This window comes from Salvelinus fontinalis, chromosome 30, assembly GCF_029448725.1.
Source record: "Salvelinus fontinalis isolate EN_2023a chromosome 30, ASM2944872v1, whole genome shotgun sequence".
Classification (NCBI taxonomy): Eukaryota; Metazoa; Chordata; class Actinopteri; order Salmoniformes; family Salmonidae; genus Salvelinus; species Salvelinus fontinalis.
The window spans coordinates 40,505,803-40,519,544 of record NC_074694.1 but is presented as its reverse complement, the minus strand read 5'-3'; the positions used below and the strand labels follow the sequence as shown (position 1 = coordinate 40,519,544).

The 13,742-nt window shown below is 42.6% G+C and overlaps 2 protein-coding genes across 4 annotated transcripts in view; one reads left to right on the top strand and one right to left on the bottom strand.

Moving 5' to 3' along the window:
* The window catches only part of LOC129829220 (ATP-dependent RNA helicase DHX8-like), a 30,957-nt gene extending 25,991 nt beyond the window's left edge, over positions 1–4,966 (top strand). For all 3 annotated transcript variants that reach the window (XM_055890878.1, XM_055890880.1, XM_055890879.1), the window contains exon 23: positions 121–4,966. In XM_055890878.1, coding sequence (XP_055746853.1) covers positions 121–340 — 220 coding nt within the window. In that variant the 3' untranslated portion in view covers positions 341–4,966. The remainder of the gene's footprint in view (positions 1–120) is intronic.
* LOC129829222 (ETS translocation variant 4-like) overlaps positions 4,494–13,742 on the bottom strand; it is a 39,671-nt gene continuing 30,422 nt past the window's right edge. Inside the window, exons 8-12 of the mRNA XM_055890883.1 lie at positions 12,592–12,660; positions 11,780–11,827; positions 9,722–9,894; positions 5,539–5,640; positions 4,494–5,285 (exon numbers count right to left, since the gene is read on the bottom strand). Of these exons, the coding sequence (XP_055746858.1) occupies positions 5,058–5,285; positions 5,539–5,640; positions 9,722–9,894; positions 11,780–11,827; positions 12,592–12,660 (620 nt within the window). The 3' untranslated portion in view covers positions 4,494–5,057. The remainder of the gene's footprint in view (positions 5,286–5,538; positions 5,641–9,721; positions 9,895–11,779; positions 11,828–12,591; positions 12,661–13,742) is intronic.

Genomic DNA, 13,742 nt, shown 5'->3' with positions numbered 1-13,742 from the left:
AAGTTTATAGACTGATACTTTTTAGATATATATGATCAGGCAATAGAGCTCCAGAAAGATTCAAAATCTTGCTCTTCTGTACACTAATTTCCCCCACTCCTTTCATCACCATATCGTCAGGTTAGTGTACCATGAGTTGGTGCTGACTACTAAGGAGTACATGAGGGAGGTGACCACCATTGACCCACGCTGGCTGGTAGAGTTCTCGCCGGCCTTTTTCAAAGTGGCCGATCCCACGCGTCTCAGCAAACAGAAGAAGATGCAGCGCCTCGAGCCCCTCTACAACCGCTACGAAGAGCCCAACGCTTGGAGAATCTCCCGCGCCTTTCGCAGGAAGTAGAGGTGTATCTCTTATACCCTTACGCACAGGCTCACACCACAGCAGGAGAGAGAGGGAGACTGTCATTGACAACTGGTTGAGAAATACCAGTCCATTGTTCCTTTCTGTGTTCCTTCCGAGTCATTTGGCTTCATGGTCAATGTCAGTTAACTTACCTCCCATCAGACAGAAATCAAAAGTGCCCATAAATTACCAAAAGGTCTTTTTTGCCCAATGTATAAATTATCTCAAAACAGAACATTACGGATTCCCTCAAAGAAAATGACTATTAAGTGATTAGGAAGGAGACTGGACACTTTAAGTGGGCAGTAATCTAATCAGTCAGTGGAAGTCTGTCTGTTTATGAGGACACAATGCTCAGAGTCCATTTAGTCTAGAGATCTCATGTAATATAGTTTATATCTAGGGAAACGGATCGGACTTTGATTGTGGTCAACAATTACCAGATCTGTGGTTTCATTAAGATGACGGAAATGTAAGCGAACTGAAATGAGTGATATCTAAATGACCATATTCTTCCATATTAAATATTGGATGGTCTCATGTCTGCTGTTTTTGTCTTGTTGCTGTTATAATTAAACTGTCTTGGTCCGCCAATGATAGGAATGGAAAGGATAGTACAGACAAGTTACAGAATTGGCCCTTGCAGAACTACAAAAGTAGTCAACTGATTTTCAAAAGTCAACTGATTTTAATTTATGAATGTTAAGGTGTCCCATTACGGCTGTGTGCAGATACAGTGCATTTGGAAAGTATTCAGACCCCTTGACTTTTTCCACATTTCGTTACGTTACAGCCTTATTCTAAAATGGATTAAATAGTTTTTTCCCCTCATCAATCTATGCACAATACCACATAATGACAAAGCAGAAACAGGTTTTTAGAAATGTTTTAGAAATAACATTTACATAAGTATTCAGACCCTTTACTCACTACTTTGTTGAAGCACCTTTGGCAGAGATTACAGCCTCGAGTCTTCTTGGGTATGACGCTACAATCTTGGCACAACTGTTTTTAGGGAGTTTCTCCCATTCTTCTCTGCAGATCCTCTCAAGCTCTGTCTGGTTGTATGGGGAGCGTCGCTGCACAGCTATTTTCAGGTCTCTCCAGATATGTTTGATTGGGTTCAAGTCTGGGCTCTGGCTGGGCCACTCGAGGATATTGAGACTTGTCCCGAAGCCACTCCTGCGTTGTTTTGACTGTGTGCTTAGGGTCATTGTCCTGTTGGAAGGTAAACCTTTGACCCAGTCTGAGGTACTGAGCGCTCTGGAGCAGGTTTTCATCAAGGATCTCGCTATAATTTGCTCCGTCCATCTTTCCCTCGATCCTGACTAGTCTCCCCTGCCGCTGAAAAACATTCCCACAGCATGATGCTGCCACCACCATGCTTCCCCATAGGGATGGTGCCAGCTTTCCTCCAGACGTGACGTGACTCATGGCATTCAGGCCAAAGAGTTCAATCTTGGTTTCATCAGACCAGAGAATCTTGTTTGTCATGGTCTGAGAGTCCTATAGGTGCCTTTTGGCAAACTCCAATGGGCTGTCATGTACCTTTCACTGAGGAGTGGCCTCCTGGCCTCTCTACCATAAAGGCCTGATTGGTGGAGTGCTGCAGAGATGGTTGTCCTTCTGAAAGGTTCTCCCATCTCCACAGAGGAACTCTGGAGCTTTGTCAGAGTGACCATTGGGTTCTTGGTCACCTCCCTGACCAAGGCCCTTCTCCCCCGATTGCTCAGTTTGGCCGGGTGGTGGTTTCAAACTATTTATATTTATGAATGGAGGCCACTGTGTTCATGGGGACCTTCAATGCTGCAGAAATGTTTTGGTACCCTTCCCAAGATCTGTGCCGCGACACAATCCTGTCTCGGAGCTCTACGGACAATTTGTTTGACCTTATGGCTTGGTTTTTGCTCTGACATGCACTGTCAATTGTGGGACCTTATATAGACAGGTGTGTGTGCTTTTCCAAATCATGTCCAATCAATTGATTTTACCACAGGTGGACTCCAATCAAGTTGTATAAACCTCCCAAGGATGATCAATGGAAACAGGATGCACCTGAGCTCAATTTTGAATCTCTTGGCAAAGGTTGTAGAACACCTACTCATTCAAGGGTTGTTTTTTTTAAACTATTTTCTACATTGTAGATAATAGTGAAGACATCAAAAAGATGAATTAACATATATGGAATCATGACCCAAAAAAGTATTTATATGTATTTTATATTTGAGGTTCTTCAAATAGCCACCCTTTGCCTTGATAACAGCTTTGCACACTCTTGGCATTCTCTCAACCAGCATCACCTAGAATGCTTTTCCAACAGTCTTGAAGGAGTTCCCACATATGCTGAGTACTTGTTGGCTGCTTTTCCTTCATTCTGCCGTCTGACTCAACCCAAACCATCTCAATTTGGTTAAGGTCGGGGGATTGTGGAGGCCAGCTCATCTGATGCAGAACTCCATCACTCACCTTGGTAGAATAACCCTTACACAGCCTGAGGGTGTGTTGGGTCATTGTCCTGTTGAAAAATAAATGATAGTCCCACTAAGCCCAAACCAGATGGGATGGTGTATCGCTGCAGAATGCTGTGGTAGCCATGCTGTTTAAGTGTGCGTTGAATTCTAAATAAATCACAGACAGTGTCACCAGTAAAGCACCCCCATACCATAACACCTGCTCCTCCATGCTTTACGGTGGGAAATCCACATGCGGAGATCATCCGTTCACCTACTTTGCGCCTCACAAAGACACGGCGGTTGGAACCAAAATTCTCCAATTTGGACTTCAGACCAAAGGACAAATTTCCACCGGTCTAATGTCCATTGCCTGTGTTTCTTGGCCCAAGCAAGTCTCTTATTCTTATTGGTGTCCTTTTAGTAGTGGTTTCTTTGCAGCAATTCGACCATGAAGGCCTGATTCAGTCTCCTCTGAAAAGTTGATGTTGAGATGTGTCTGTTACTTGAACTCTGTGAAGCATTTATTTGGGCTGCAATTTCTGAGGCTGGTAACTAATGAACTTATCCTCTGCAGCAGAGGTAATTCTGGGTCTTCCATTCTTGTGGCGGTCTTCATGAGAGCCAGTTTCATCATAGTGCTTGATGGTTTTTGCGACTGCACTCGAAGAAACGTTAAAATTTTCCGTATTGACTGACCTTCATGACTTAAAGTAATGATGGACTGTCGTTTCTCTTTGCTTATTTGAGCTGTTCTTGCCATAATATGGTATTTTATCAAATAGCCCTATCTTCTGTATACCACCCCTACCTTGTCACAACACAACTGATTGGCTCAAATGCATTAAGAAGGAAAGAAATTCCACAAATTAACGTTTAAGAAGGCACACATGTTTATTAAGATGCATTCCAGGTGAGTACCTCATGAAGCTGGTTGAGAGAATGTCAAGAGTGCAAAGCTGTCATCAAGGCAAAGGATGGCTATTTGATTTGTTTAACACTTTTTTGTTTACTACATGACTCCATATGTTGTTTCATTTAATGTCTTCACTATTATTCTACAATGTAGAAAATAGTAAAAATAAAGAAAAACCCTTGAATGAGTAGGTGTTCTAAAACCTTTGACCAGTAGTGTACGTCTGTTTTTTAAATATTTTTAATACATTTGCAAACATTTCTAAAAACATGTTTTTGCTTTGTCATTATGGGGTATTGTGTGTAGATTAATGAGGAAAACATTTATTTAAGTCATTTTAGATTAAGGCTGTAATGTAACAAAGTGGAAAAGGCGTCTGAATACTTTAGGAATTCACTGTATTAGGAGTGGAACAGTCTGACCTATAAGAACCTTCGTAGTAATCATGTTTCCTAGTTCACATAAGGTGTGACCACTGATAATGTCAGCATGTGAGGTCGGAAATGCATGTGCTCTTTTGTCAACGACTTTGGGAGAATCTCAATTGCATACTCCTCGCGTACTCCCCTCAACCCATTGGATGAGAAAGCCAGAGGAGAGAGGACGCGAGGAGTATGCAATTGAGAGTCTCCCATAGACTGAAGTTTGATTAACTGATTTTCGTGCTCATGATTTATACTGTAAATTACTCCATGCGTTGAAATAACACCCCTTCTCCCTCTGTGTAGCCATTCCAAATCTGTCACAATGTTATCAGAGAAAGAATATATGTCTTGGCACATAGTAGTAGTAATATTGTGTCTTTTATTAAGCAATCTCTTTAACCACAGTCATGTGTATGGATTAAATAGGCCTCAGAAGTGAGAGGAATGCAGCTCTTAAAAACTCAAAGAAACACCATAGCCTTTTTATATACAAGTGGATGGGGTGGGCATGTGCAATAGGTGAAGGGGCCGGGGTAGGCAACTAGATTAGATTCAGCCGCGGGCCGATTTTTTTTCCGGAGCGGATGGTCGGGGGGGCCGGAACATAATAATTTGTACACTGCAAATTGACCAGAACTAAGCCCAAAAAGAGACTGTATTTGAAAAAAAACAACTTTCATACCTTGATTACACTGAGACATGATCACTTTTTTTTTTTGTGGGAATACTTGGGAACAAATGTCCTAAATTAAACAAATGTTGGGCTGAATTCCTGGTGATTTTAGGCTTTGACAAAACGAAAACCCCAAAACTTTTGCCCCCCCCCCCCCCCCCCCAAAAAAACCCGCTTGTCGGTCGGTTTTGGCCCACGGGCCACCTGTTGCCAACCCCCGACAGAGAGGATAGGGGGTGGGGTGGTGGCATTAGTACATGTAACCTTTGGAGTAGGGCTGGGCGCCCATGTTTGGTGGGGCTTGTTCAGTGGGGTAGGAGGCCCCCTCGTCCATGTGGGACAGGGGCACAGTGTCCTCCTCGTTGACGTAGCGCTCAAACTCTGCCTTCAGGCTGGGCCGCTGGTTGTCGGGGAAAGCCAGGGAGATGAGAGCCTCGGGCTCGCACACAAACTTGTAAACATAGCGCTCCCCTGCCACCTGGAAATACGAAGGAAAGGAATTCCTTTGTTAGATATGCTCATTAGTCGGTGTCGTTATACTAATGCAAGTGTCGAACAAATCTAATCAAATGAATCAGATATACACATTAGCCATTTTAATGTAAAACATTGCTTCTGAATCAAATGGAAGAGCCAACCATATGATAGGCAGACCCATCGCTCTGAGACGCATTTGAACTACTGAATAAAGCATATTGTACAGCTAGGTTTATAAATGCCTTAGTTTGTACCTTCTGCATAATCCCCTTCTCGTAGTAATAACGCAGAGAGCGACTGAGCTTGTCATAGTTCATGGCTGGACGGTTCTTCTGCATGCCCCAGAGCCTGGCCACCTGAGGAGAGAGGAGAGAGGGGAGGGAGGGAGAAGAGCGAGAGGTGGTTACATCTGGGACTGTTCAGCTCCAGGCCCTCTGCTCTTCACGGGTGAATGAACACACATTAGAAAGGGGACAAAGTTTTTAGCATCTGCCAAAGAACACTCCTATCATATTATTTTATGGATTGAGGTCAGATGGAGTGAGGACTTGCTCTCTGGAGCAGTGTTTCCCTATATTAATTTAGCAGGGGTGGCACACCCTCTGCCCAATTTTTTTGGGGGGCTATATATGTATTTTTGCGGAGACGCACTTTTAAATGGATAGTTGTTGGCTCAATGACTGGAAGTCTATGGGAACAGCTAGCATGTCATTGCGCAATGGAATAGCTAGCATATAACTGCGCTAACGCTCGTAGTAATGTTAGCCTACACCGGCCGCTACCCTTGCCACCACTGCAGAAACAAATCCTAGGGGAAAAGCTGCTGGAGCCAATATGAATGAATTCCAAATAATTTCTTCCTTCTGCCTGCAAATCTCCAATGCCACCACTAGGGGAGCCTCGGTGACCAGTTTTGAGGCTCTTTCTCTGAGCTAACTGGCTCATCATATCAAAAGTCCCCACATGTGGATTCACTTCCTTTTTATATAACCCATCACAACTTTTTAATGCAACCAGAGTCCCACAGTGTGCACAGTGAAATGAGCCTGGTGCCAGGTTGTCATAGAGGCAGCATCGTGAAATATTGTCTCCACCTCAAGTTGAACTCCCCACTGACAGCCTGCTAATTCCGATACCTACGAAATGTCTCGCATCTCCAAACGAGACCAGAATGGAACTGCGTGTTGATGACAAACAGCCTGGTCACTATAGGAAGACTTGAGTGTAGATAGAGGACACGTAGAGAAGGCGTAGTTGACTCCTGACTTAGGGGTTTAGGGAATGCTGATTTCCCTGAGCAGACTACTCTCTCTGATCCTGAGTGGACACTCAACCGTAGCTGCTCTTGTAGTATGAATAATTTATGTACAGTAGCCAGATAATGGAAGTATCATTGTATCAGAATGTTTTATAAATGTCTTGTAAATTCAGTTATCTGTTTGAATAAACTTCAAGTCAACAGCTCAACTTCAAAAGCATCTCTCAACCAGTCCATTTATTTATAGGTGATGTGGAGTGATATGAGGTGGTGGAGCTCATCTTCCATTTTGTGTGTGTGTATCTCCTGTTATTACGTGTGGTAAATAATGCATGGAGGTTAATGGGTAACTGGCAGTTTAGATCAGTGCATGGCCCCGGAGATGGTTTCGAAGGGTGGAGGGGGGAGCAATCTCAAACATTGAAACCTTATTCTAGAGAATGCTCAATCAGCGTTAAAGGAGCAATCAGTGCTTGAAACAATAACAAAGTGTACTCCTCTCCCCTGTTTTGGTAAAAAAGCTGGGGTTGGAGAAATCCAACCACTCTCAAATTCATAGACAGAGCTATGGACTTACCATCCATGATATCAAAATGATAGTGTTAGCCACGTTTTGAGGCTATAGACCCACATTAAAAAATACTACAGTTTACTATAGAATACTACAGTACTTACTATAGAATTATGTAGTAAACTAGCATACTATACTAAACACTTGTATACCTATAACATGTGTAGTACTTACTAGATAATGTTGTAGTATACTGTAGAATACTATAGTAAATACTACAGTATACTACTTACCACAAAACACTACAGTAATGTTTGCAGAAACACTACAGTAAATCCTACAGTAATGTCTGCAAAAACACTACAGTATTTAATTTGCATATACCCTGCCCATTCCCCTCCCCATATCCAAATTTGTGCCACCCATAAGTGAGAAACCTAAATGCCAATAATAGACCATATATTGTGTTCCCTACAGGTTATCAAAAGAGCAAGAGCTCTGAACTATCCGTTTTAGACCTAAGTTCTACCCAGCTACAGATTGGGGAAATTATCTGAAAATTAAATAGAAAAGTATTTTGTCCAGTAGGTTTTCTTCGCTATGTCAAAGATAATAAAACAAAAACACTATAGTAAATACTACAGTAATGTCAGCAAAAACTCTACAGCAAGTACTACAGTCCATACTACAGTATACTATAATACACTATAGTATATACAGTGCCTTCAGGAAGTATTCATACCACTTGACTTATTCCACATGTTGTGTTACAGCCTGAACTCCCCCAGAAATGTGTCACCCGTCTACACACGTTACCCCATAATGACAGAGAACATGTTTTTAGATCTTTTTGCTAATTTATTGAAAATGAAATACAGAAATATAAATGTTCATACCCATTTGCTCTAATGCTCATAATTCCTTTGATCATCCTTAAGATGTCACTACAACTTGATTGAAGTCCACCTGTGGCCAATTCAATTGTTTGGACATGTTTCCGAAAGAAACACCTGCCTATATAAAACCCCACAGTTGACAGTGCATGTCAGAGTAGAGACTATACCATGAAGTCCAAGAAGGTGTTTGTAGATCTCCGAGATAGAATTGTGATGAGACACACTGTGTATATCCTTGGTCCTTCGTACAAAATGAATTGGCTGAGATGGGAGAACTTGCCAGAAGGAAAACAGTCTCTAAAAGCACTTCACCAATCTGGGCTTTATGGGAGAGGGGCCAGATGGAAGCCACTCCTGAGGAAAAAGGTACATGAGGCACGCCTGGAGTTTGCAAAAAGGCACGTGAAAGACTGAGAGCATAAGCTAAAAGAAGCGCCCACCTAACACCATCCCTACCGTGAAGCATGGTGGTTGCAGCACCATGCTATGGGGATGCTTTTCGACTGCAAGGACTGGGAGACTGGTAAGGATAGAGGGATCAATGAATGGAGCCAAATACAGGTAAACCCTGGATGAGAACCTGCTTCAGAGTGCAAATGACCTAAGACTGGGGCGAAGATTTACTTTCCAACAGGACAATGACCCCATGCATATAGCCAGCAAATCTGGAATGGTTTCAGAACAAGAATGTGAAAGTCCTATAGTGGCCCAGAATTGAAAATCTGTGGAAAGACTTGAAGATTGCTGTTCACCACCGCTCCCCCATCTAACGTAGCAGAGCTTGAGAAAATCTGCTAACATTCCTAAAAACATGTTTTCACTTTGTCATTATGGGGTATTGTGTGTAGATGGGTGAGATTTTTTTTTAAATCTATTTTGAATTCAGGCTGTAACAAAACTGTGGAATAAGTCAAGTGATATGAATACCTTCGGAAGGCGCTGTACTACAGTTTTTTTCTTACTGCAGTATTTATACTGAACAGAAATATAAATGCAACATGTAAAGTGTTGGTCCCATGTTTCTTGATCTGAAATAAAAGATCCCAGAAATGTTCCATATGCACAGAAAGCTAATTTCTCTCAAATTTTGTGCACACATTTGTTTGTCCCTGTTAGTGAGCATTTCTCCTTTGCCAAGATAATAATGTATTTTTTTGTTCAGTATATATTCTAGTAAATTGTAAATACTACAGTAAAGTCTGTAAAAACACTACAGTGAATAATACTATAGTATTTAAACATTGTATACGCTAGTATTTTTAACATTTTTACATTTACAGTGTTTACAAACTTTGGAGTAAAACAGGCTTGTATTTTGGGTTCTGATGTGGTACGACAGTTGAACTAAGTTCATGAGTTAAATTTATAAGCGTTTATAAGTTAAATTATTCAAGACTCAAATGGGTCCATATTCATTTATAAGTCCAGAAAGGAATGTAGCGACTGCAGATTGCCCCTTTAAATACCTCTTACGTCTGACACTGCAGCACATAGCAGAGGGAACTTATCCTACTTCTAATGGTTAAGCCTATAATGTTTCTGAACAAAGAGCAAAGATCCCAAATTGGGAGATGCCATTACAAGGCACAAACCGCATTAAATACCTCTTATGTCTGTCTCTGACCTCCCAAACAAGCGAACTTAGCTTTGTTCTAACAATTCTTTCCAAACAGGAGATGAAACATTTTGTTACTGTAGATATAGCTCCATTAGAGATGTCCTTACTGTAGTTCTAGTTACTCTAGATCTTCGACTTGTAGGTTGGGCCTTACCTCCTCAGGCTCGATGAGTTTGAACTCCATGCCGCGGCCGGTCCAGGCGATGAAGTGGGCGTTGCCCGGGTCATCCAGCAGGGCCACCAGGAACTGCCAGAGCTGCAGGGATCCCCTGCGCTGGTAGGGGGCCCCATCACGGAACACGCTACCCCCCTCCTGCTTCACCTCACCTGGAGAGGAATAGGGACTAGGGTTGGACTAGGCTGTAGGCTCAGGCTGGTTTAAGGAAGTAGGCAGCTACCATTGACATAGGACCACTACTAACAAGCATGGTAATGTGGGCAAAGCTTGTTTACCATTGCTAATAGGATATGGATAAGACTGTCATTTTGGGTTGAGTCCAATCAATGGCTGTCTTGACATGCTTAAGACACTGTAGTAGCTGCAACCATGTGAGGGATAGTTGATAAGGTGATTATCTTGAGAGTCAGTGAATGGTGCAGATGAGTACCATGATGGTGCAATTCCACTGAGGATTTACCCCAATGTTTTACCCAAAAGGATCCAATTTTTGGGGGGTTTCCATCTCTGCGGGCCGGTACCCGTGTCTCACTGGGTCACGGTTCCGGCGGACCTGCTCTGACTTCAAGGCAAGGCTCTGGGTACTTTTCAGCTTTCATTTACATAGCAGCGGCTAACTGTGAACTTTATTCAACACCTTCTCACAAAGCAACAGTCTTGAATGATGCGGAGGTTGTTGCTTCTGCTCACCGCGATTCTTTAGTTTGCCACCAATGCTCCTTATAGGACACATCACTGCACTCTATACTCCTTTGTGAACTGGTCATCTCTGTATACCCGTCGCAAGACCCACTGGTTGATGCTTATTTATAAAACCCTCTTAGGCCTCACTCCCCCCTATCTGAGATATCTACTGCAGCCCTCATCCTCTACATACAACACCCGTTCTGCCAGTCACATTCGTTAAAGGTCCCCGAAGCACACACATCCCTGGGTCGCTCCTCTTTTCAGTTCGCTGCAGCTAGCGACTGGAACGAGCTGCAACAAACACTCAAACTGGACAGTTTTTTCTCAATCTCTTCATTCAAAGACTGAATCATGGACACTCTTACTGACAGTTGTGGCTGCTTTGTGTGATGTATTGTTGTCTCTACCTTCTTGACCTTTGTGCTGTTGACTGTGCCCAATAATGTTTGTACCATGTTTTGTGCTGCTACCATGTTGTTGTTATGTTGTGTTGCTACCATGCTGAGTTGTCTTGTGTTGCTGCCTTGCTATGTTGTTGTCTTATATATCTCTTTATGTAGTGTTGTGTTGTCTCGTTGAGATGTTTTGTCTTATATTTATATTGTATATATGTTTTTAATAATCCCAGCCCCCCGTCCTTGCAGGAGGCCTTTTGCCTTTTGGTAGGCCGTCATTGTAAATAAGAATATGTTCTTTACTGACTTGCCTAGTTAAATAAAATAAATAAAAAGTGTCACACTCCTGATGGAAACACAATAACACTAGAGGCAACATTAACATAAAACAGTGGTGACCCACTGGGGTGGGGGTACGTCTAATTGGATAAGCACCGTATGTGTGGGAACTTGGGGCAAGCCGCTATAAGTAAATGGTGCTCTAACTCAGTGTGTTTCGCTGGTTCAACCTGTGCAGTAGCCCTCAGGCTCTCCCCTCACGTCAATCACCCCCCAGCGCACAATGGGAAACTTACTGTCACCTTGCTCTCCATGACACAGGAGCCTGGTCCCTACCTCACGTACAGGGGAAACAAAACCCGCTAACTCAGCTCCAACCAAGAGCCTGTCACGCAAAAAAACAACTCTAAAGCTTATTGTTCCGTCAGCGACACTCTATCTGATACTATTGGCACTTATGGTGTGCTGATACCAAACGGAGAGACACGTGATTTGATTTAATGGATTCTGTTTCTCTCCTATGGAGAACGGACAGTGGACTCCCTCAGTGCCATCACCCATAACCATTATCTGATCTCAGGGACACCTATTGAAGTGGATTGGAGTGTGCGAGTTTTAGGCTCAGTGTCTTGAGCTGACTTCTGGACAGTAGATAGCAAGTTGTAAGGCTCACCTTCGAATTTCTCCGGAACGACACAGGAGTCGTTTTCAAAGAGATAGCCTGTAAAACAAGACAGGTGTTATAATTAGTTCTACAAGTTGTCTTGGGTGGCTTTAACTTGTATGCCAAATCTTGAATCACATCATGGCAAAATGAATGAGTATGAATATGGTGAATTCGCCCATGACACATGTTCCTTCTTCCTTCTTCCTTTTGCTTTAATATTTTATTTGAAGTGTTTAATACTCTGACGATCCTTAATAATACAGTCTGTCTTGGGAATAGCTGTTCAAGAGTAGTTCCTGAGTTCTCACTAATTTAAGAAATGGTCCTGGACAATAGCTAGAATGGTGTGACAAACAAAGGGAGTGAAGAGGAGGAGTGTTTTTCTTTTCTCAAGGAAAAATACACAGGCTTTTTCCAGTAGAAATGTTTATCCAGAGATCCTTGAGGCAGGAAAAGGCCAGAGCCTCTGCCAATGGAAACATAGCGACACCTCCGGTTAGCCAATGGAAATACGGACACTGGGCTGGTTAGCATATGACCGCAATGCTACAGCCGGTAGGTAGCAAGGCCTCATTTAAATAAATAAAAAATGGGAGAGGGAGATTCTGTACATATAGTATGCCCCTCCCATCTACAGTGCAATGAACCGGTGGCACAGACTTTTGGTAATAAGGCACGCATGTAAAAAAACAAACATGCTGCAGTCATAATGCATTATAACATTAGTCATACGTGTCTATGAAGTATCTATGAAGGGTGTATACATGCTTCTGACATGTCATTATTCATATAACCTAGCTACCAGAGTTTTTGCTTACCTTCATTGTTGTGCTGGGGGTTGGGGTACCCCTCGCTGTGGTGGTACATTGAAGGACATCCAGGCACGTCTGCAGGACAGTAACACAAGCATACACCTATTGCTCAATGCAGTGTAAACTTTCTCAATGTACAGATGGGTTTTCTTCCTCACTCTATCAATACCAGGCCAATGTCCACAGGGAGAGAGAGTATTAATGTGCATATTTTGGTTTGATCGCCTCGAGCCCTGCAAGGACAAAACCTTCATTTGTCATAATATCACCTGTCCTCGAAAGTATTTTTAGGCCATGAGTAAGCACCTAGTGAGGAGCAGCAGTGTAGTGTAGTACAGTGGTAGAGAATGGTGAGTCTGAGGTGTCAGCACCTTGTCCATCCACCTGACATTTGTAATACAGGTCAGTAACTGGACACACCCTTACAACCAGCCACCGCGCAAATGGATGAGATCTTTGTATATCTATCAATCCCTAATCAAATGTTTTATCACATTTCTATTTCCTGAAGTTGTATAAATTGAAAACCTCTCTAATCAGGGGTGGGTGGTGGATGTTTCTCCTTATTGCTAATGGTTGTGGTCCGGTTGGTGACGACCTGGTCTCATCTCATATACAGTATAGTGTGTGTGCCTGTGTGAGTGAGTGCATGCACATGCATCTGTGTGTTTGTTTGTATGAGTGGCTGAATGGCAAGAGCAGGCAAGAGTGGGTGAAGCTCTAGTCTCCTGCACCTCAGTAGTGTGGTGAGTTTGGTGACTCACTCCTGGGGAATTCAGTTGCAGTGCTGTGGCTCTGATAAGATGTCACTGGGGGAAATCAGACTCTTCATTCCCGGGCCAGTACTCTATCACACTGTAAATAATATCAATACTTATTTTCCACCATAATTTGCAAATAAATTCATTAAAAATCCTACAATGTGATTTTCTGGATTTTTTTTTCTCTTTTTGTCTGTCATATTTGAAGTGTACCTATGATGAAAATTACAGGCCTCTCTCATCTTTTTAAGTGGGAGAACTTGCACAATTGGTGGCTGACTAAATACTTTTTTGCCCCACTGTAACTGCCTAAGGCCTAGTGGCGCATTTATCTATCATTTTGATTTGATTTGGTCACATTAGGACTATGAGGTCCTTGTGATAGAAAGTCTGAGC